General features: G+C 48.1%; 1 protein-coding gene across 2 annotated transcripts in view; it reads right to left on the bottom strand.

Annotated features, from left to right (window-relative positions):
- The window catches only part of LOC134957215 (cytochrome P450 4B1-like), a 243114-nt gene that overhangs the window by 104205 nt on the left and 115751 nt on the right, over positions 1-23158 (bottom strand). For both annotated transcript variants that reach the window (XM_063938917.1, XM_063938918.1), the window contains 2 exons: positions 22884-23074; positions 16386-16519 (listed from right to left, as the gene is read on the bottom strand). In XM_063938917.1, coding sequence (XP_063794987.1) covers positions 16386-16519; positions 22884-23074 — 325 coding nt within the window. The remainder of the gene's footprint in view (positions 1-16385; positions 16520-22883; positions 23075-23158) is intronic.

Here is a 23158-nt window from a genome sequence, read left to right as displayed (position 1 = left end):
GTGTTGGGAAGGTCAGGCATCGCAACCGACACAATTGGACTCTCCTTGTGGATTTGTGATTTCGAAGAACGCACAGTTCTTTGCTGTGCTTTTGCCAGCTTAAGTCTTTTCATTTTTCTAGCGAGAGGCTGAGTGCTTCCATCCTCATGTGAAGCTGAACCACTAGCCATGAACATAGGCCAGGGCCTCAGCCGTTCCTTGCCACTCCGTGTGGTAAATGGCATATTGGCAAGTTTACGCTTCTCCTCCGACGATTTTAATTTAGATTTTTGAGTCCTTTTTTTACTGATCTTTTGTGTTTTGGATTTTACATGCTCTGTGCTATGACATTGGGCATCGGCCTTGGCAGACGACGTTGATGGAATTTAATCGTCTCGGCCATGACTAGTGGCAGCAGCTTCAGCATGAGGTGGAAGTGGATCTTGATCTTTCCCTATTTTTGGAACCTCAACATTTTTGTTCTCCATATTTTAATAGGCACAACTAAAAGGCACCTCAGGTAAACAATGGAGATGGATGGATACTAGTATACTTATGGATGACGAGTGACTGACGACACAGAGGTAGCTACAGCCGTGGACTACCGTACTGCGTCTGCTAGTATAGAGATGATAATTAATGATATAAAAAAAATATATATATAACTACTGTAGGTTAATATAATATAATGACGGACCTGGTGGACACTTTCAGCAGACTGCTAAACTACTAGTATGAAGAAGATAGAAAAAAAAAACCCACCACAGGTAGGTAGGTATACAATTATGGACGAGTGACGACACAGAGGTAGGTACAGCCGTGGCCTACCGTACTGCGTCTGCTAGTATAGATAATATACTAAATATATTACTACTGTAGGTATATAATATAATGACGGACCTGGTGGACACTGTCAGCAGACTCCTAAACTACTAGTATGAAGAAGATAGAAAAAAAAAACCCACCACAGGTAGGTATACAATTATGGACGAGCACTGACGACACAGAGATAGCCACAGCCGTGGACTACCGTACTGCGTCTGCTAGTATAGATAATATACTAAATATATTACTACTGTAGGATTATAATGACGGACCTGGTGGACACTGTCAGCAGACTCCTAAACTACTAGTATGAAGAAGATAGAAAAAAAAAAACCCACCACAGGTAGGTAGGTATACAATTATGGACGAGCACTGACGACACAGAGATAGCCACAGCCGTGGACTACCGTACTGCGTCTGCTAATATAGAGATGATAAAGATGATAGAGATGAAAAAAAAAAAATATAACACTACTGTAGGTAAATATTTATATAATATAATGAATGACGGACCTGCTGGACACTGTCAGGAGAATGCGTTTATACTATAGAATAAAAAAAAAAAAACACCACAGGAGTGTTTAACTTTTTCAGGCAGACAATATACTGGTGGTCACTGGCAGCAAAAGTGTGCACTGTACTCCTGCTATAACTGCACCACAGTCTCCCCCACAATTCAGCTGTGTGAGCAGTGAGCACTCAGCACAGTCAGATATACATAGATGATATATCATGCAGCACACTGAGGCTGAGCACAGATATGGTATGTGACTGTGTATCGTTTTTTTCAGGCAGAGAACGGATTATAAATAAAACTGGTGGTCACTGGTCACTATCAGCAAAACTCTGCACTGTACTGAGTACTCCTAATGCTCCCCAAAATTAGTAAATCAAGTGTCTCTCTAATCTATTCTAAACGGAGAGGACGCCAGCCACGTCCTCTCCCTATCAATCTCAATGCACGTGTGAAAATGGCGGCGACGCGCGGCTCCTTATATAGAATCCGAGTCTCGCGAGAATCCGACAGCGGGATGATGACGTTTGGGCGCGCTCGGGTTAACCGAGCAAGGCGGGAGGATCCGAGTCTGCTCGGACCCGTGCAAAAAAGGCTGAAGTTCGGGCGGGTTCAGATTCCGAGGAACCGAACCCGCTCATTTCTAGTACCGTGGTGATACCCCTGATATATGTGACAGTCTCTATCATGTCCTCGTGGTCTAATACTTCTCTCCCTGTGAGGAATGTCTCCTCCTGTACCGTGGTGGTACCCCTGATATATGTGACAGTCTCTATCATGTCCTCGTGTCCTATTACTTCTCTCCCTGTGAGGAATGTCTCTCCCCCTGTACCGTGGTGATACCCCTGATATATGTGACAGTCTCTCTCATGTCCTTGTGTCGTATTACTTCTCTCCCTGTGAGGAATGTCTCCCCCTGTACCGTGGTGATACCCCTGATATATGTGACAGTCTCTATCATGTCTTCGTGTCCTATTACTTCTCTCCCTGTGAGGAATGTCTCCTCCTGTACCGTGGTGATACCCCTGATATATGTGACAGTCTCTCTCATGTCCTCGTGTCCTAATAATTCTCTCACTGTGAGGAATGTCTCTCCCTGTACCGTGGTGATACCCCTGATATATGTGACAGTCTCTCTCATGTCCTATTACTTCTCTCCCTGTGAGGAATGTCTCCTCCTGTACCGTGGTGATACCCCTGATATATGTGACAGTCTCTCTCATGTCCTTGTGTCGTATTACTTCTCTCCCTGTGAGGAATGTCTCCTCCTGTACCGTGGTGATACCCCTGATATATGTGACAGTCACTCTCATGTCCTCGTGTCCTATTACTTCTCTCCCTGTGAGGAATGTCTCCTCCTGTACCGTGGTGATACCCCTGATATATGTGACAGTCTCTCTCATGTCCTCGTGGTCTAATACTTCTCTCCCTGTGAGGAATGTCTCCCCCTGTACCGTGGTGATACCCCTGATATATGTGACAGTCTCTCTCATGTCCTCGTGGTCTAATACTTCTCTCCCTGTGAGGAATGTCTCCCCCTGTACCGTGGTGATACCCCTGATATATGTGACAGTCTCTCTCATATCCTCGTGGTCTAATACTTCTCTCCCTGTGAGGAATGTCTCCCCCTGTACCGTGGTGATACCCCTGATATATGTGACAGTCTCTATCATGTCCTCGTGGTCTATTACTTCTCTCCCTGTGAGGATTGTCTCCCCCTGTACCGTGGTGATACCCCTGATAAATGTGACAGTCTCTCTCATGTCCTCATGTCCTATTACTTCTCTCCCTGTGAGGATTGTCTCCCCCTGTACCGTGGTGATACCCCTGATATATGTGACAGTCTCTCTCATGTCCTAATACTTCTCTCCCTGTGAGGAATGTCTCCTCCTGTACCGTGGTGATACACCTGATATATGTGACAGTCTCTATCATGTCCTCGTGTCCTATTACTTCTCTCCCTGTGAGGAATGTCTCCCCCCTGTACCGTGGTGATACCCCTGATATATGTGACAGTCTCTCTCATGTCCTCGTGGTCTAATACTTCTCTCCCTGTGAGGAATGTCTCCTCCTGTACCGTGGTGATACCCCTGATATATGTGACAGTCTCTCTCATGTCCTCATGTCCTAATACTTCTCTCCCTGTGAGGAATGTCTCCCCCTGTACCGTGGTGATACCCCTCATATATGTGACAGTCTCTCTCATGTCCTCGTGGTCTAATACTTCTCTCCCTGTGAGGATTGTCGCCCTCCTGTACCGTGGTGATACCCCTGATATATGTGACAGTCTCTCTCATGTCCTCGTGGTCTATTACTTCTCTCCCTGTGAGGAATGTCTCCCCCTGTACCGTGGTGATACCCCTGATATATGTGACAGTCTCTCTCATGTCCTCGTGTCCTATTACTTCTATCACTGTCATGAATGTCTCCTCCTGTACCGTGGTGATACCCCTGATATATGTGACAGTCTCTCTCATGTCCTCGTGGTCTATTACTTCTCTCCCTGTGAGGAATGTCTCCTCCTGTACCGTGGTGATACCCCTGATATATGTAACAGTCTCTCTCATGTCCTCGTGGTCTATTACTTCTCTCCCTGTGAGGAATGTCTCCTCCTGTACCGTGGTGATACCCCTGATATATGTGACAGTCTCTATCATGTCCTCGTGGTCTATTACTTCTCTCCCTGTGAGGAATGTCTCCTCCTGTACCGTGGTGATACCCCTAATATATGTGACAGTCTCTCTCATGTCCTCGTGTCCTAATACTTCTCTCCCTGTGAGGAATGTCTCCCCTTGTACCGTGGTGATACCCCTGATATATGTGACAGTCTCTCTCATGTCCTCGTGTCCTAATACTTCTCTCCCTGTGTGGAATGTTTCCCCCCTATACCGTGGTGATACCCCTGATATATGTGACAGTCTCTCTCATGTCCTCGTGGTCTAATACTTCTCTCCCTGTGAGGAATGTCTCACCCCTGTACCGTGGTGATACCCCTGATATATGTGACAGTCTCTCTCATGTCCTCGTGGTCTAATACTTCTCTCCCTGTGAGGAATGTCTCCCCCTGTACCGTGGTGATACCCCTGATATATGTGACAGTCTCTCTCATGTCCTCGTGGTCTAATACTTCTCTCCCTGTGAGGAACGTCTCGCCCTGTACCGTGGTGATACCCCTGATATATGTGACAGTCTCTCTCATGTCCTCGTGGTCTAATACTTCTCTCCCTGTGAGGAATGTTTCCCCCTGTACCTTGGTGTTACCGCTGATCAGTGTTGGACTGGGCATGTAGGGCCCACTGGGGGGAGCATACAGTGATAGGGGCCCATTTTTAGGGGTGTGGCCAGTCTCTAGAGGGGGTGTGCCCAGCCACCACATTGGTTTGCCTAACAATTTTGCAAGTGTTGATCCCCTAGATAAATATATACAGTAAATACTGTAGTTCATGCATGATAATGCACTAGATTAGTAACTGTACAGTCTGGAATCTGATCCCTAGAGGAGGAGGGCCCCCACCCAGTAGGCCCCACTGGTGGTTTCCCCTGTACCCCTGTGGGCCAGTCCAACCCTGAGTATAACAATGCCACTTATCATATAGACAGCTCCCGTTATTCACCACAAACAGTGCCCAGAAATCAGCATAGGGTGTAGTGACACACTCAATTCATTATAGCCCAGGTATAAACACTGCTGGCTATAGATTATTTATTTGGTTGGAATTGGCTACCTATTTGTTAGCAGGTGAGTGTAGATATCCAAAGATAACCTCTGTGTCCTGTTACATCTTGTTTAACACAGGGTATAATGGTGGGCTCACTTATTGAAAACAACAGTATAATTGTTGTAGTGATGTGCACCGGAAATTTTTTGTGTTTTGTGTTTTGGTTTTGGGTTCGGTTCCGCGGCCGTGTTTTGGGTTCGGACGCATTTTGGCAAAACCTCACCGAAATTTTTTTGTCGGATTCGGGTGTTTTTTTCAAAAAACCCTAAAAAACAGCTTAAATCATAGAATTTGGGGGTCATTTTGATCCCATAGTATTATTAACCTCAATAACCATAATTTCCACTCATTTTCAGTCTATTCTGAACACCTCACACCTCACAATATTATTTTTGGTCCTAAAATTTGCACCGAGGTTGCTGGATGGCTAAGCTAAGCGACACAAGTGGCCGACACAAACACCTGGCCCATCTAGGAGTGGCACTGCAGTGTCAGACAGGATGGCACTTGAAAAAAATAGTCCCCAAACAGCACATGATGCAAAGAAAAAAAGAGGCGCACCAAGGTCGCTGTGTGACTAAGCTAAGCGACACAAGTGGCCGACACAAACACCTGGCCCATCTAGGAGTGACACAGCAGTGTCAGGCAGGATGGCCCTTCAAAAAAATACTCCCCAAACAGCACATGATGCAAAGAAAAATGAAAGAAAAAAGAGGTGCAAGATGGAATTGTCCTTGGGCCCTCCCACCCACCCTTATGTTGTATAAACAGGACATGCACACTTTAACGAACCCATCATTTCAGCGACAGGGTCTGCCACACGACTGTGACTGAAATGACTGGTTGGTTTGGGCCCCCACCAAAAAAGAAGCAATCAATCTCTCCTTGCACAAACTGGCTCTACAGAGGCAAGATGTCCACCTCATCATCATCGTCCGATTCATCACCCCTTTCACTGTGTACATCCCCCTCCTCACAGATTATTAATTCGTCCCCACTGGAATCCACCATCTCAGGTCCCCGTGTACTTTCTGGAGGCAATTGCTGCTGGTGAATGTCTCCACGGAGGAATTGATTATAATTCATTTTAATGAACATCATCTTCTCCACATTTTCTGGATGTAACCTCGTACGCCGATTGCTGACAAGGTGAGCGGCTGCACTAAACACTCTTTCGGAGTACACACTGGAGGGAGGGCAACTTAGGTAGAATAAAGCCAGTTTGTGCAAGGGCCTCCAAATTGCCTCTTTTTCCTGCCAGAATACGTACGGACTGTCTGACGTGCCTACTTGGATGCGGTCACTCATATAATCCTCCACCATTCTTTCAATGGTGAGAGAATCATATGCAGTGACAGTAGACGACATGTCAGTAATCGTTGGCAGGTCTTTCAGTCCGGACCAGATGTCAGCACTCGCTCCAGACTGCCCTGCATCACCGCCAGCGGGTGGGCTCGGAATTCTTAGCCTTTTCCTCGCACCCCCAGTTGCGGGAGAATGTGAAGGAGGAGCTGTTGACGGGTCACGTTCCGCTTGACTTGACAATTTTCTCACCAGCAGGTCTTTCAACCCCTGCAGACTTGTGTCAGCCGGAAAGAGAGATACAACGTAGGTTTTAAATCTAGGATCAAGCACGGTGGCCAAAATGTAGTGCTCTGATTTCAACAGATTGACCACCCGTGAATCCTGGTTAAGCGAATGAAGGGCTCCATCCACAAGTCCCACATGCCTAGCAGAATTGCTCTGTTTTAGCTCCTCCTTCAATGTCTGCAGCTTCTTCTGCAAAAGCCTGATGAGGGGAATGACCTGACTCAGGCTGGCAGTGTCTTAACTGACTTCACGTGTGGCAAGTTCAAAGGGTTGCAGAACCTTGCACAACGTTGAAATCATTCTCCACTGCGCTTGAGACAGGTGCATTCCACCTCCTTTGCCTATATCGTGGCCAGATGTATAGGCTTGAATGGCCTTTTGCTGCTCCTCCATCCTCTGAAGCATATAGAGGGCTGAATTCCACCTCGTTACCACCTCTTGCTTCAGATGATGGCAGGGCAGGTTCAGGCGTTTTTGGTGGTGCTCCAGTCTTCTGTACGCGGTGCCTGAACGCCGCAATTCTTCGGGCCACCGACAGCATCTCTTGCACGCCCCTGTCGTTTTTTAAATAATTCTGCACCACCAAATTCAAGGTATGTGCAAAACATGGGACGTGCTGGAATTTGCCCAGATGTAATGCACGCACAATATTGCTGGCGTTGTCCGATGTCACAAATCCCCAGGAGAGTCCAATTGGGGTAAGCCATTCTGCGATGATCTTCCTCAGTTGCCGTAAGAGGTTTTCAGCTGTGTGCGTATTCTGGAAAGCGGTGATACAAAGTGTAGCCTGCCTAGGAACGAGTTGGCGTTTGCGAGATGCTGCTACTGGTGCCGCCGCTGCTGTTCTTGCAGCGGGAGGCAATACATCTACCCAGTGGGTTGTCACAGTCATATAGTCCTGAGTCTGCCCTACTCCACTTGTCCACATGTCCGTGGTTAAGTGGACATTGGGTACAACTGCATTTTTTAGGACACTGGTGAGTCTTTTTCTGAGGTCTGTGTACATTTTCGGTATCGCCTGCCTAGAGAAATGGAACCTAGATGGTATTTGGTACCAGGGACACAGTACCTCAATCAAGTCTATAGTTGGCTCTGAATTAACGATGGATACCGGAACCACGTTTCTCACCGCCCAGGCTGCCAAGGCCTCAGTTATCCGCTTTGCAGCAGGATGACTGCTGTGATATTTCATCTTCCTCGCAAAGGACTGTTGTACAGTCAATTGCTTACTGGAAGTAGTACAAGTGGGCTTACGACTTCCCCTCTGGGATGACGATCGACTCTCAGCAGCAACAACAGCAGCGCCAGCAGCAGTAGGCGTTACACTCAAGGATGTATCGGAGGAATCACAGGCAGGAGAGGACTCATCAGACTTGCCAGTGACATGGCCTGCAGGACTATTGGCTTTCCTGGGTAAGGAGGAAATTGACACTGAGGGAGTTGGTGGTGTGGTTTGCAGGAGCTTGGTTACAAGAGGAAGGGATTTACTGGTCAGTGGACTGCTTCCGCTGTCGCCCAAAGTTTTTGAACTTGTCACTGACTTATGATGAATGCGCTGCAGGTGACGTATAAGGGAGGATGTTCCGAGGTGGTTAACGTCCTTACCCCTACTTATTACAGCTTGACAAAGCAACACACGGCTTGACACCTGTTGTCCGCATTTGTGTTGAAATAATTCCACACCGAAGAGCTGATTTTTTTTTATATTTTGACCAGGCATGTCAATGGCCATATTCGTCCCACGGACAACAGGTGTCTCCCCGGGTGCCTGACTTAAACAAACCACCTCACCATCAGAATCCTCCTTGTCAATTTCCTCCCCGGCGCCAGCAACACCCAAATCCTCATCCTGGTGTACTTCAACACTGACATCTTCAATTTGACTATCAGGAACTGGACTGCGGGTGCTCCTTCCAGCACTTGCAGGGGGCGTGCAAATGGTGGAAGGCGCAAGCTCTTCCCGTCCAGTGTTGGGAAGGTCAGGCATCGCAACCGACGCAATTGGACTCTCCTTGGGGATTTGTGATTTCGAAGAACGCACAGTTCTTTGCTGTGCTTTTGCCAGCTTAAGTCTTTTCTTTTTTCTAGCGAGAGGATGAGTGCTTCCATCCTCATGTGAAGCTGAACCACTAGCCATGAACATAGGCCAGGGCCTCAGCCGTTCCTTGACACTCCGTGTCGTAAATGGCATATTGGCAAGTTTACGCTTCTCCTCAGACGCTTTTAATTTTGATTTTTGGGTCATTTTACTGAACTTTTGTGTTTTGGATTTTACATGCTCTATACTATGACATTGGGCATCGGCCTTGGCAGACGACGTTGATGGCATTTCATCGTCTCGGCCATGACTAGTGGCAACAGCTTCAGCACGAGGTGGAAGTGGATCTTGATCTTTCCCTATTTTTTTAACCTCCACATTTTTGTTCTCCATATTTTTAATGCGCACAACTAAAAGGCACCACAGGTATACAATGTAGATGGATGAATAGTATACTTTATGGATGACGAGTGACGACACAGAGGTAGGTACAGCAGTGGCCTACCGTACTGCTATATACAGTATAATGGACCTGGTGGACACTGTCAGCAGACTGCTAAACTAGTACTACTAGTATAAAAAAAAAAGCCACCACAGGTATACAATGTAGATGGATGGATAGTATACTTTATGGATGACGAGTGACGACACAGAGATAGGTACAGCAGTGGCCTACCGTACTGCTATATACAGTATAATGGACCTGGTGGACACTGTCAGCAGACTGCTAAACTACTAGTATAAAAAAAAAGCCACCACAGGTATACAATGTAGATGGATGGATAGTATACTTTATGGATGATGAGTGACGACACAGAGGTAGGTACAGCAGTAGCCTACCGTACTGCTATATACAGTATAATGGACCTGGTGGACACTGTCAGCAGACTGCTAAACTACTAGTATAAAAAAAAAAGCCACCACAGGTATACAATGTAGATGGATGGATAGTATACTTTATGGATGACGAGTGACGACACAGAGGTAGGTACAGCAGTGGCCTACCGTACTGCTATATACAGTATAATGGACCTGGTGGACACTGTCAGCAGACTGCTAAACTAGTACTACTAGTATAAAAAAAAAGCCACCACAGGTATACAATGTAGATGGATGGATAGTATACTTTATGGATGAGGAGTGACGACACAGAGGTAGGTACAGCAGTGGCCTACCGTACTGCTATATACAGTATAATGGACCTGGTGGACACTGTCAGCAGACTGCTAAACTACTAGTATAAAAAAAAGCCACCACAGGTATACAATGTAGATGGATGGATAGTATACTTTATGGATGACGAGTGACGACACAGAGGTAGGTACAGCAGTAGCCTACCGTACTGCTATATACAGTATAATGGACCTGGTGGACACTGTCAGCAGACTGCTAAACTACTAGTATAAAAAAAAAAGCCACAGGAGTGTTTTTCAGGCAGACAAACGTATACTGGTGGTCACTGTCAGCAAAACTGTGCACTGTACTCCTGCTATAGCTGCTCCCCAGTCCCCACAATTAAGCAGTGTGAGCACTCAGCACAGATATATCATGCAGCACACTGAGCACAGATATGGTATGGAGCGTTTTTATCAGGCAGAGAACGGATAAAAAACTGGTGGTCACTTAAATTATCAGCAAAACTCTGCACTGTACTCCTCCTAACAGCTACTCCCCAATCCTCCCCACAATAGTAAAATAATTTAACAAGCAAAGCTATCAGATCAACTGTCTCGCGGAGAGGTCGCCAGCCACGTCCTCTCCCTATCAATCTCAATGCACGTGTGAAAATGGCGGCGACGCGCGGCTGCTTATATAGAATCCGAATCTCGCGAGAATCCGACAGCGGGATGATGACGTTCGGGCGCGCTCGGGTTAGCCGAGCAAGGCGGGAAGGTTCGAACCTGCCTCGGACCCGTGTAAAATGGGTGAAGTTCGGGGGGGTTCGGTTTCTCTGAAACCGAACCCGCTCATCACTAAATTGTTGCTGGCTTGCAAAGGAATATACTAGATACAGAGATACCTTAGTTGTATGTATGGTCTCTACCCTGAATGGTTCATTGTTGGTGCAGGGTCCCTGGGGTGAGGATACCTGTGAGGAAAACGCGATTCACCCGACTTGCAGGCTTGTTGCGGGAAGTGAACAAGCCCGCAAGTCGGGTGAATCGCGTTTTCCTCACAGGTATCCTCACCCCAGGGACCCTGCACCAACAAGGAACCATTCAGGGTAGAGACCATACATACAACTAAGGTATCGCTGTATCTAGTATATTCCTTTGCTGATTTCTGGGCAGGACGACACTCACTGTTTGTGGTGAATAACGGGAGCTGTCTATATGATAAGTGGCATATATTTTACATTGTTATACTTTATGGCCCTCATTCCGAGTCGTTCGCTCGTTCTTTTTTTTCGCATCGCAGTGAAAATCAGCTTAGAGCGCATGCGCAATGTTCGCACTGCGACTGCGCTAAGTAATTCTGCTATGAAGAAAGGATTTTTACTCACGGCTTTTTGTTCGCACCGGCGAACGTAGTGTGATTGACAGGAAATGGGTGTTACTGGGCGGAAACACGGCGTTTTATGGGCGTGTGGCTGAAAACGCTACCGTTTCCGGAAAAAACGCAGGAGTGGCCGGAGAAACGGGGGAGTGTCTGGGCGAACGCTGGGTGTGTTTGTGACGTCAAACCAGGAACGACAAGCACTGAACTGATCGCACAGGCAGAGTAAGTCTGGAGCTACTCTAAAACTGCTAAGTTTTTTTTGTTCGCAATATTGCGTAAACTTCGTTCGCACTTTTAGGATGCTAAGATACACTCCCAGTAGGCGTAGACTAAGCGTGTGTAACTCTGCTAAATTCGCCTTGCGACCGATCAACTCGGAATGAGGGCCTATGTCTCTCTGATCTTGCCTCAAATCAGCTGATGCATTTTTCAGTCATATCATTCACTGCCTATAAGTATTAATAACAAATATAGAGACAGCGTAAATATTGGCTATTATTTCTCCTTTTGCCTCAGGGATTGTACCTTTAATCCCATTGTTTAGGGTTGGGCAAAATTATCCAATATTACAGCATCTCCTAAACTCTCTTTTTTTCCCCACCGTAACATTCAGTGGATTCTCATCCGCGATTCATGGGATACCCCCATGCCTAATGTTGGACAGCAGATCCACTACTTCATTTCTAACTTTCCCTCCTACCTATAATCTACTACTAGATATCTTTTTCCTTTTTTTCTCTTTTTCCGGTGCACTCTCATTGGTGTTTGCGTCAAATATAAAAAAAATCTACTATCATACGGTACCACACTGAATATGTCCGATCTCATCTGATCTTGTAAGCCAAGCAGTGTGGGCCGGGTCAGTACTTTGTAGGGAGACCTCCTAGGAATACCCGGTGTTGTAGAGCCCCTTTTTGCATCTCCTCGGCTCCCCAATGATGCAACACTAACAGCAGTATCACCACTTTTCTTCCTTCACCAGACTTTTAGTCCGATAACAACAGTTGAGCAATTGGCTATTATATTACCAAGGATGCAGATACGCAGTCAGTCCTCTCCATACATGTGAAATTGGGAGTGAGGGCATCTGAGGTGTCTTTTTGACCAATTTAGGTCCTCAAATATATGCTCTGCTTTGACCTATGACGGTCTTATTAATACAGATTTATCTGTACTGGTCAAGGGGAAATAGATGTAGTACTGAAAGTGCCTACATTCTTTTCAAGTCACTACATAATTGTGTGAGACCAGAACATTTGTTTTTATAATTTATATGTTAGTGTCCTGTTTAATTGACAGTTGGTGGATTTAACTTTTAATGTAATGAAAATAACAATTTTATTTTATCAGTATTTACTTTATGTAATAAACTTAAACCTATGAGTGCGCCCACACAAGAGCCTTCTTTTTCTCCCTTTTTCAATAGGACTTCCTCCATTTCAAGTTTATCCTCTCCTCCTACAGCTCTGCACTTTCCCTCGCCAAGCAATCCTTTTTCCAAGCACTCATCTCTTCTCAGTCCTCCAGTCCACGCCATCTCTTTGAAACTTTCAACACTCCCTTTCGCCCCCACCTCCTCCTCTCCCATCCTTCCTCACTGCCACTGAATTTGTCTCCTTCTTCATCTCCAAAATTGAGGATATCCGACACGACATCTCCTCCCGTCACCCCTCTGCTGCCCCCTTGCCCCATCATCCCTCCCCTCCATCTATCCCACCCTGTCCTTCTTCCGTCCCACTTCAGACAAGAAAGTCCACTCCCTCATTTTATCCTCCCGCCCTCCACCTGACCCCTGGACCCCCTTCCCTCCCGTCTTCTCCGCTCCCTCTCCCCCACTGCCTTCTCCCACCTTGCTCACCTCTTTAACCTATCGCTCTCTACCGGTATCTTCCCCTCACCATTCAAACATGCTCTGGTCTCACCTATTCTCAAAAAACCAACCTCGACCCTTCATCACTCACTAGCTATGGCCCCATCACTCTGCTCCCTTTCGCCTCCAAACTACTTGAACAACTGGTCTACAGCCATCTCACAAGCTACCTCTCTAACAACTCCATTCTCGATCCACTACAATCTGGCTTTCGCCCACTCCACTCCACTGAGACTGCCCTGGTGAAAGTCACCAATGACCTGCTTTCAGCCAAATCCAAGGGCCACCTCTCTCTGCTCATCCCTATGGACCTCTCTGCTGCCTTTGACACCGTGGATCATCCTCTCCTCCTCCGCACACTCCAAAACATTGGCCTCTCTAGTACTGTCCTTGACTGGTTTTCCTCTTACCTCACTAACCGCTCCTTCTCTGTGTCTGCCTCCTGCACCACCTCACACCCTTCCATCCTTCCTGTTGGTGTCCCTCAGGGATCTGTCCTAGGCCCCATCTGTTCTCCCTATACACCTCTTCCCTGGGTGTACTCATTAACTCCTTTGGCCTTCAATACCACCTCTATGCTGATGACACACAACTCTACCTCTCCTCTCCTGATCTGTCCCCCTCTGTCCTCTCTCAGGTTTTCAGCGGCCTCTCCACAATATCCTCCTGGATGTGTGAGCGCTCTCTGAAGCTCAACATGGACAAAACTGAACTAATCATCTTTCCCACACCCAGAGCAACACCCTCTACCAATATCTCTATCACAGTTGACAACACCATCATCTCCCCCGTTCCCCAACTCCGCTGCTTGGGCGTCACTCTTGACTCCTCCCTCTCCTTTGCACCCCACATCCAAGCTCTGGCACAATCCTGTCGGTTCCGCAACATTGCTCGCATCAGGCCATTTCTCTCCCAGAGTGCAACTAAACTTATCATCCACTCACTGGTCATCTCACGACTCGACTACTGCAATGTGCTCCTCATTGGTCTCACTCGCTCCCATCTCGCTCCCCTCCAATCTGTCCTGAACTCCGCAGCTAGGCTTATCTATCTCTCCCGCCACCTGCCAGTCCCCTTCGACAAAATCTACACTGGCTTCCATTCCCCTACAGAATCCTCTTCAAACTCCTCACCCTCACATACAAGGCCTTCTCTAATTCCACTGCTCCATACATCTCCAACCTCCTCTCCCTTCATACTCCCTCCAGCCCCCTATGGTCGGCCAATGACCGTCGCTTCTCCACCGCCCTGGTCACTGCTTCCCACACTCGAGTTCAAGACTATGCCCGTGCTGCACCCCTTCAGTGGAACGCACTCCCCCGCTCCATTAGACTCTCCCCGACCTTGCAAAGCTTCAAACGGGCACTAAAAACCCACCTATTCATCAAAGCATACCCTCCCGATGCATAACCTAGTCCTGAGGCCGCTCCTCCATCCCCCTGCCCTGAGGCCACTCCTCCATCCCCCTGCCCTGAGGCTGCTCCTCCATCCCCCTGCCCTGAGGCCGCTCCCCCATCCCCCTGCCCTGAGGCCGCTCCTCCATCCCCCTGCCCTGAGGCCGCTCCCCCATCCTCCTGCCCTGAGGCCGCTCCTCCATCCCCCTGCCCTGAGGCCGCTCCCCCATCCCCCTGCCCTGAGGCCACTCCTCCATCCCCCTGCCCTGAGGCCGCTCCTCCATCCCCCTGCCCTGAGGCCGCTCCTCCATCCCCCTGCCCTGAGGCCGCTCCCCCATCCCCCTGCCCTGAGGCCACTCCTCCATCCCCCTGCCCTGAGGCCACTCCTCCATCCCCCTGCCCTGAGGCCGCTCCTCCATCCCCCTGCCCTGAGGCCGCTCCTCCATCCCCCTGCCCTGAGGCCGCTCCTGCATCCCCCTGCCCTGAGGCCGCTCCTCCATCCCCCTGCCCTGAGGCCGCTCCTGCATCCCCCTGCCCTGAGGCCGCTCCTCCATCACCCTGACCTGAGGCCGCTCCTCCATCCCCCTGCCCTGAGGCCGCTCCTCCATCCCCCTGCCCTGAGGCCGCTCCTCCATCCCCCTGCCCTGAGGCCGCTCCTGCATCCCCCTGCCCTGAGGCCGCTCCTCCATCCCCCTGCCCTGAGGCCGCTCCTGCATCCCCCTGCCCTGAGGCCGCTCCTCCATCCCCCTGCCCTGAGGCCGCTCCTCCATCCCCCTGCCCTGAGGCCGCTCCTCCATCCCCCTGCCCTGAGGCCGCTCCTGCATCCCCCTGCCCTGAGGCCGCTCCTCCATCCCCCTGCCCTGAGGCCGCTCCTCCATCCCCCTGCCCTGAGGCCGCGCCTCCATCCCCCTGCCCTGAGGCCGCTCCTCCATCCCCCTGCCCTGAGGCTGCTCCTCCATCCCCCTGCCCTGAGGCCGCTCCTCCATCCCCCTGCCCTGAGGTCGCTCCTCCATCCCCCTGCCCTGAGGCCGCTCCTGCATCCCCCTGCCCTGAGGCCACTCCTCCATCCCCCTGCCCTGAGGCCACTCCTCCATCCCCCTGCCCTGAGGCTGCTCCTCCATCCCCCTGCCCTGAGGCCGCTCCTCCATCCCCCTGCCCTGAGGCCGCTCCTCCATCCCCCTGCCCTGAGGCCGCTCCTCCATCCCCCTGCCTCATGCCTTGACCATCTCTGCTTTGCTTACATACTGCCATCAGGCTACCTCCCGCTTGCTTGTACCTCATGTCATCTCTCTGTCGCCCCTTCCCACTAGATTGTTAGCTCTTCAGAGCAGGGCCCTCTGTTATCTAAGCCCTCTTCTCTACACATGTCACTCACCGCTCTCTCCTACTCAGCGACCATCTTTATCCGCTTTCTCTCCGGCTGGTAAAGACTCATCTCTATCTATGGCGCCAGCCCCTAGTAGTACGGTGATTACTCCCTCGCTATTTACATCTATGCTGTATTATGTATGAGAATTGTGCTGCTCTGTTACCTGGACTCTATTCCTGTTATTTATCTACTGTAATGTAAGTTCTGTCTCCCTGTACTGTCCTCTGTACGGCGCTGCGAAACACTTGTGGCGCCTTATAAATAAAATGTAATAATAATAATAATAATAATATATATGTAACATTATATATACAAATCCACACAGCATAAAGGACAAACAGATTGGAAGGATCAGCTACTATAAACAGAAGAATATAGAAAGAAAGCGGTCCCTATGCTGAAGAGTTTACAATCTAATTAACCGGTTTACAGATAGGTAAAAATACAGTAAACATTTAAAAGTGCCATATGCAATTCATGGTGCAGTCAGGATTAGTTTGTACATCAGTGATAATGACTGAGATTGTAGCATTGCAATGTAGATTATATGTATATTCCCAAATATCTCAGGTAGAAATAGCAACTGACCTTTGGGCAGGCTCCGCCCATCGCAGAAGGTGATTGGCTGGCTGAGCTCACGAGCCACTACTGGTACAGGTGGATAGAGGCGCATACTCTCCTTAACACACATGGTGGTGTACGGCATCTTACCCAGATCCTCCCTGCTCACACACAGGATGAAATTATTTATTTATTACCAGTTATTTATATAGCGCACACATATTCTGCAGCGCTGTACAGAGAATATTTGGCCATTCACATCAGTCCCTGCCCAGTGGAGCTTACACTCTATATTCCCTATCACGTATACACACGCATTCACCCTAGGGTTAATTTTGTTGAGAGACAATTAACCTACCAGTATATTTTTGGACTGTGGGTGGAAACCAGAGTACCCTGTGGAAACCCACACACGTATGGGGAGAATATACAAACTCCACACAGTTAGGGCCATGGTGGGAATCAAACCCATGACCTCAGTGCTGTGAGGCAGTAATGCTAACCATTACAATTTATACTGCTTAGTTTTTATACTGTAGTGTGAAATAGTATGAGTGTATTCATCCATGTTTTCCTACAAATACCTTTATGTGAGTGTACTGTGTGGTAGAACCTGGGTAAGAGAGTAACCTCTATATGATGGCAGCCACATTACTATATACTAGTTTCCATGTTATTTAGCCTCATGGCTCTGTGAAACGCGTGGATGCCATGTGTGGTGCTTGGAAGTGGGTTATTACAAGTCTTGCCCATGCCCCTCCATACATTACATTGCATTAACATTCTGGTCCCAATGTAGTAACCTGCGGTTTGCAGACTTTCTGGATACAGTATTTCGCAATTAAGCCGCACGTTTTGAAGTGACGCCTCGTTCCAGTACAATGTCGTGTCCTGTTTGTTACTTGTTTCTCCAAATCTCTGCTGCTAAAGTGCTCAAATTCCTTTATTTAATCAGGTAGTAATTGTTTATACCTGTGATTTCCATGTCCTCTATCAAGTGCAGTGGATAATTATACCCCGCTTCCTGCCCTTACTCTGTCCTATACCTGACCATGCTTCCATGCTCCCTGTCCTTACTCTGGCCTATTCCTGACCACACCTCCCTGCTTCCTGCCCTTGCTCTGACCTATACCTGACCATGCTTCCATGCTCCCTGTCCTTACTCTGGCCTATTCCTGACCACACCTCCCTGCTTCCTGCCCTTCCTCTGACCTATACATGACCATGCTTCCATGCTCCCTGTCCATACTCTGTCCTATTCCTGACCATACTTCCCTACTTCCTGTCCTTGCTCTGACCTATACCTGACCATGCTTCCTGTCCTTACTCTGTCCTACTCCTTACCACACCTCCCTGCTTCCTGCCCTTGCTCTGACCTATACCTGACCATGCTTCCATGCTCCCTGTCCTTACTCTGGCCTATTCCAGACCACACCTCCCTGCTTCCTGCCCTTGCTCTGACCTATACCTGACCATGCTTCCATGCTCCCTGTCCATACTCTGTCCTATTCCTGACCATACTTCCCTACTTCCTGTCCTTGCTCTGACCTATACCTGACCATGCTTCCTGTCCTTACTCTGTCCTACTCCTTACCACACCTCCCTGCTTCCTGCCCTTGCTCTGACCTATACCTGACCATGCTTCCATGTTCCCTGTCCTTACTCTGGCCTATTCCTGACCACACCTCCCTGCTTCCTGCCCTTGCTGTGACCTATACCTGACCATGCTTCTATGCTCCCTGTCCTTACTCTGTCCTATTCCTGACCACACCTCCCTGCTTCCTGCCCTTGCTCTGACCTATACCTGACCATGCTTCTATGCTCCCTGTCCTTACTTTGTCCTATTCCTGACCACACTTCCCTGCCCTTACTCTGACCTATACCTGACCATGCTTCCATGCTCCCTGTCCTTACTCTGTCCTATTCCTGACCACACTTCCCTGCTTCTTGCCCTTGCTCTGACCTATACCTGACCATGCTTCCATGCTCCCTGTCCTTACTCTGGCGTATTCCTGACCACACCTCCCTTCTTCCTGCCCTTGCTCTGACCTATACGTGACCATGCTTCCATGCTCCCTGTCCATACTCTGTCCTATTCCTGACCACACCTCCCTGCTTCCTGCCCTTGCTCTGACCTATACCTGACCATGCTTCCATGCTCCCTGTCCTTACTCTGTCCTACTCCTTACCACACCTCCCTGCTTCCTGCCCTTGCTCTGACCTATACCTGACCATGCTTCCATGCTCCCTGTCCATACTCTGTCCTATTCCTGACCATACTTCCCTACTTCCTGTCCTTGCTCTGACCTATACCTGACCATGCTTCCTGTCCTTACTCTGTCCTACTCCTTACCACACCTCCCTGCTTCCTGCCCTTGCTCTGACCTATACCTGACCATGCTTCCATGCTCCCTGTCCTTACTCTGGCCTATTCCTGACCACACCTCCCTGCTTCCTGCCCTTGCTGTGACCTATACCTGACCATGCTTCTATGCTCCCTGTCCTTACTCTGTCCTATTCCTGACCACACCTCCCTGCTTCCTGCCCTTGCTGTGACCTATACCTGACCATGCTTCCATGCTCCCTGTCCATACTCTGTCCTATTCCTGACCACACCTCCCTGCCCTTGCTCTGACCTATACCTGACCATGCTTCCATGCTCCCTGTCCTTACTCTGGCGTATTCCTGACCACACCTCCCTTCTTCCTGCCCTTGCTCTGACCTATACGTGACCATGCTTCCATGCTCCCTGTCCATACTCTGTCCTATTCCTGACCACACCTCCCTGCTTCCTGCCCTTGCTCTGACCTATACCTGACCATGCTTCCATGCTCCCTGTCCTTACTCTGTCCTACTCCTTACCACACCTCCCTGCTTCCTGCCCTTGCTCTGACCTATACCTGACTATGCTTCCATGCTCCCTGTCCATACTCTGTCCTATTCCTGAACACACCTCCCTGCTTCCTGCCCTTGCTGTGACCTATACCTGACCATGCTTCTATGCTCCCTGTCCTTACTCTGGCCTATTCCAGACCACACCTCCCTGCTTCCTGCCCTTGCTCTGACCTATACCTGACCATGCTTCCATGCTCCCTGTCCATACTCTGTCCTATTCCTGACCATACTTCCCTACTTCCTGTCCTTGCTCTGACCTATACCTGACCATGCTTCCTGTCCTTACTCTGTCCTACTCCTTACCACACCTCCCTGCTTCCTGCCCTTGCTCTGACCTATACCTGACCATGCTTCCATGCTCCCTGTCCTTACTCTGGCCTATTCCTGACCACACCTCCCTGCTTCCTGCCCTTGCTGTGACCTATACCTGACCATGCTTCTATGCTCCCTGTCCTTACTCTGTCCTATTCCTGACCACACCTCCCTGCTTCCTGCCCTTGCTGTGACCTATACCTGACCATGCTTCCATGCTCCCTGTCCATACTCTGTCCTATTCCTGACCACACCTCCCTGCTTCCTGCCCTTGCTGTGACCTATACCTGACCATGCTTCTATGCTCCCTGTCCTTACTCTGTCCTATTCCTGACCACACCTCCCTGCTTCCTGCCCTTGCTGTGACCTATACCTGACCATGCTTCTATGCTCCCTGTCCATACTCTGGCCTATTCCTGACCACACCTCCCTGCTTCCTGCCCTTGCTCTGACCTATACCTGACCATGCTTCCATGCTCCCTGTCCTTACTCTGGCCTATTCCTGACCACACCTCCCTGCTTCCTGCCCTTGCTGTGACCTATACCTGACCATGTTTCTGTGCTCCCTGTCCTTACTCTGTCCTATTCCTGACCACACCTCCCTGCTTCCTGCCCTTGCTGTGACCTATACCTGACCATGCTTCCATGCTCCCTGTCCATACTCTGTCCTATTCCTGACCACACCTCCCTGCTTCCTGCCCTTGCTGTGACCTATACCTGACCATGCTTCTATGCTCCCTGTCCTTACTCTGTCCTATTCCTGACCACACCTCCCTGCTTCCTGCCCTTGCTGTGACCTATACCTGACCATGCTTCTATGCTCCCTGTCCATACTCTGGCCTATTCCTGACCACACCTCCCTGCTTCCTGCCCTTGCTCTGACCTATACCTGACCATGCTTCCATGCTCCCTGTCCTTACTCTGGCCTATTCCTGACCACACCTCCCTGCTTCCTGCCCTTCCTCTGACCTATACTTGACCATGCTTCCATGCTCCTTGTCCTTACTCTGTCCTACTCCTTACCACACCTCCCTGCTTCCTGCCCTTGCTCTGACCTATACCTGACCATGCTTCCATGCTCCCTGTCCATACTCTGTCCTATTCCTGACCACACCTCCCTGCTTCCTGCCCTTGCTCTGACCTATACCTGACCATGCTTCCATGCTCCCTGTCCTTACTCTGTCCTACTCCTTACCACACCTTCCTGCTTCCTGCCCTGCCCTATATCTGACCATGCTTCCATGCTCCCTGTCCTTACTCTGGCCTATTCCTGACCACACCTCCCTGCTTCCTGCCCTTGCTCTGACCTATATCTGACAATGCTTCCATGCTCCCTGTCCTTTCACTGGCCTATTCCTGACCACACCTCCCTGCTTCCTGCCCTTGCTCTGACCTATATCTGACCATGCTTCCATGCTCCCTGTGCTTACTCTGGCCTATTCTTGGCCACACCTCCCTGCCCTTGCTCTGACCTATATCTGACCATGCTTCCATGCTCCCTGTCCATACTCTGGCCTATTCTTGACCACACTTCCCTGCTTCCTGTCTTTACTCTTGAATAATTCTCAACTACACTCCCGTACTTTTTCCCCCTGATGTTTTGGATAAGAATAATTTTGAGGACTTGGATATTTGGAAATCTTTATGGGTTGATGGTAATAATTCAGCTCCAGGTAAAGTAACTCATATATATCATGGCAATTGTACTCACTGTAATTTGGGATAATAAAAAAATATCAATAGCCTCTATATTTAAAATAAAATAATCTCTTCATCCTTATCATACCACACAAGGGTTTTACATATTTATAAATTGGGGATGGCGGACTTCAAAAAAACATTATCAAAATAGAATAAAAATACTGTAATGTCATAATCTAAATCAATGTAAACTTAGGACATTATATACTTTGATATAACATCTGAAGCTATGAGAGGAGATGTGGAAGTCCATAGTGTAATATACCTTACTTTGTGAAGGAATCTTATTGTCTACAACAGAATCACACATTCTATAATAACCATATAATTTTATAAATGTGCATCAGCCTCAGCTGAAGGTTTTTTTGGATGTTGCAGAGGCAGATGGGGCGATCTCTCTATAGGTATAGTACTCTTTATATAGATCACCCAATCACAGCCATTAATTGTCATTTATTAAAAACACTTCACAAATCCCACTGGGCAACCAAGACTATTTAGTGTCTCTCATATCACATTTGTCACATAACATAATATCTGGTATAGCAACTTCTTCTTAATGGCTTAAATGTGAAACGCAAATCATTATATACCCCATGTGGAAGATATGCATTCTAATTATTATTATTATTTTATTTAGAACCAGATGTTACTGTAGGATTTATGAGAGAAAACATACATTTATTTTGGATTATATCAAGTTTATATGGAAAACAAGATTTTGATAAAAAATATTATGTATAGGTGAAGGGAACGGCTATGGGCACCAGAGTGCAGCCAATCTGTATATAGGACAATTTGAGGAACAATGCATCCGGTCCAGTCTCTATAGTGCAGATCTGTGTTCTATGGCTGATACATTATACATTTAATACTTATTTAGAAAGGGAATGTTGAATTTGTCAATCATTTCATCACTTAAAGCTCACATTCACTTATGATTTCCGTACACAGTTTATGGAAGTATAGATATTACACTGTCAACTTTGGCACTGAACAAGACAGGGATTTTGTTTAGAACAATGAAATGTAATTTTTAATGTTTTATAAGAATTAATTACAGTGGAATTTCTCAACAAGACTTTTGATAAAGTATAATTGCTTATAATAGAGATTTTATTTGAACCTACAATAAGTAACATAATAAAAGTGATATTAAGTTCCTATATGTAGCACAAAACTTTACCCTGAAACACTAATCTGTACATACTGTATAGTATGCATACCAGGTCTCTTCTTATATCACTTTGTATAAGTGTAAAAGTTGTCACCGCATACATTGTAACTTTATGTGTGAATCCTCGTATTCTTCATGATACTTGACATAAAAAGATTTGTACGATTTTAAACCACTTATAATTAGACTGACGTGTACTATACATTGTCCTTTGTTAGGATTGTCTTCTGATTTCTATGGATTTGCTTTGTTCCATCCAACCATGCATAATGCACAGGCAGAAACCCATTATGCAATCTCCACACAGTGTCCTTGTTGCAACATAAGTGGCAGTGAGACAGCAACTATAATCACAGCACTTGTGCCTGGTACACAAACGCCCTAATAATCCATCTTGGAAAATGAAAACTTGACATGGAGATAAAAGAACAAGTACTCACCACTCCACGGTGTTCCGCTCCCCCAGGACCTCTCGGATCTCCTCCCGGCATTTCTCCTGGTGCTCTGGGTGCTTGGCCAAACAGTATAATGTCCAGGAGACCCCGCTGGCTGTGGTGTCATGTCCCTCAAACATGAACGTGTCCACCTCCGCCTGCAGATCCTCATCAGACAGGCCCTGCCCGTTCTCATCCTGGGGAATTATAAAGAAAAAGTCCCTTATTCTCTGTTTTAGTGAATGGGAAATCTTTGGGGCGTATTGTATAGAAATGACATA

Source organism: Pseudophryne corroboree, chromosome 9, assembly GCF_028390025.1.
Source record: "Pseudophryne corroboree isolate aPseCor3 chromosome 9, aPseCor3.hap2, whole genome shotgun sequence".
NCBI lineage: Eukaryota > Metazoa > Chordata > Amphibia > Anura > Myobatrachidae > Pseudophryne > Pseudophryne corroboree.
The sequence above is the reverse complement of the archived record's forward strand: the minus strand, read 5'-3'. Positions and strand labels throughout refer to the sequence as shown.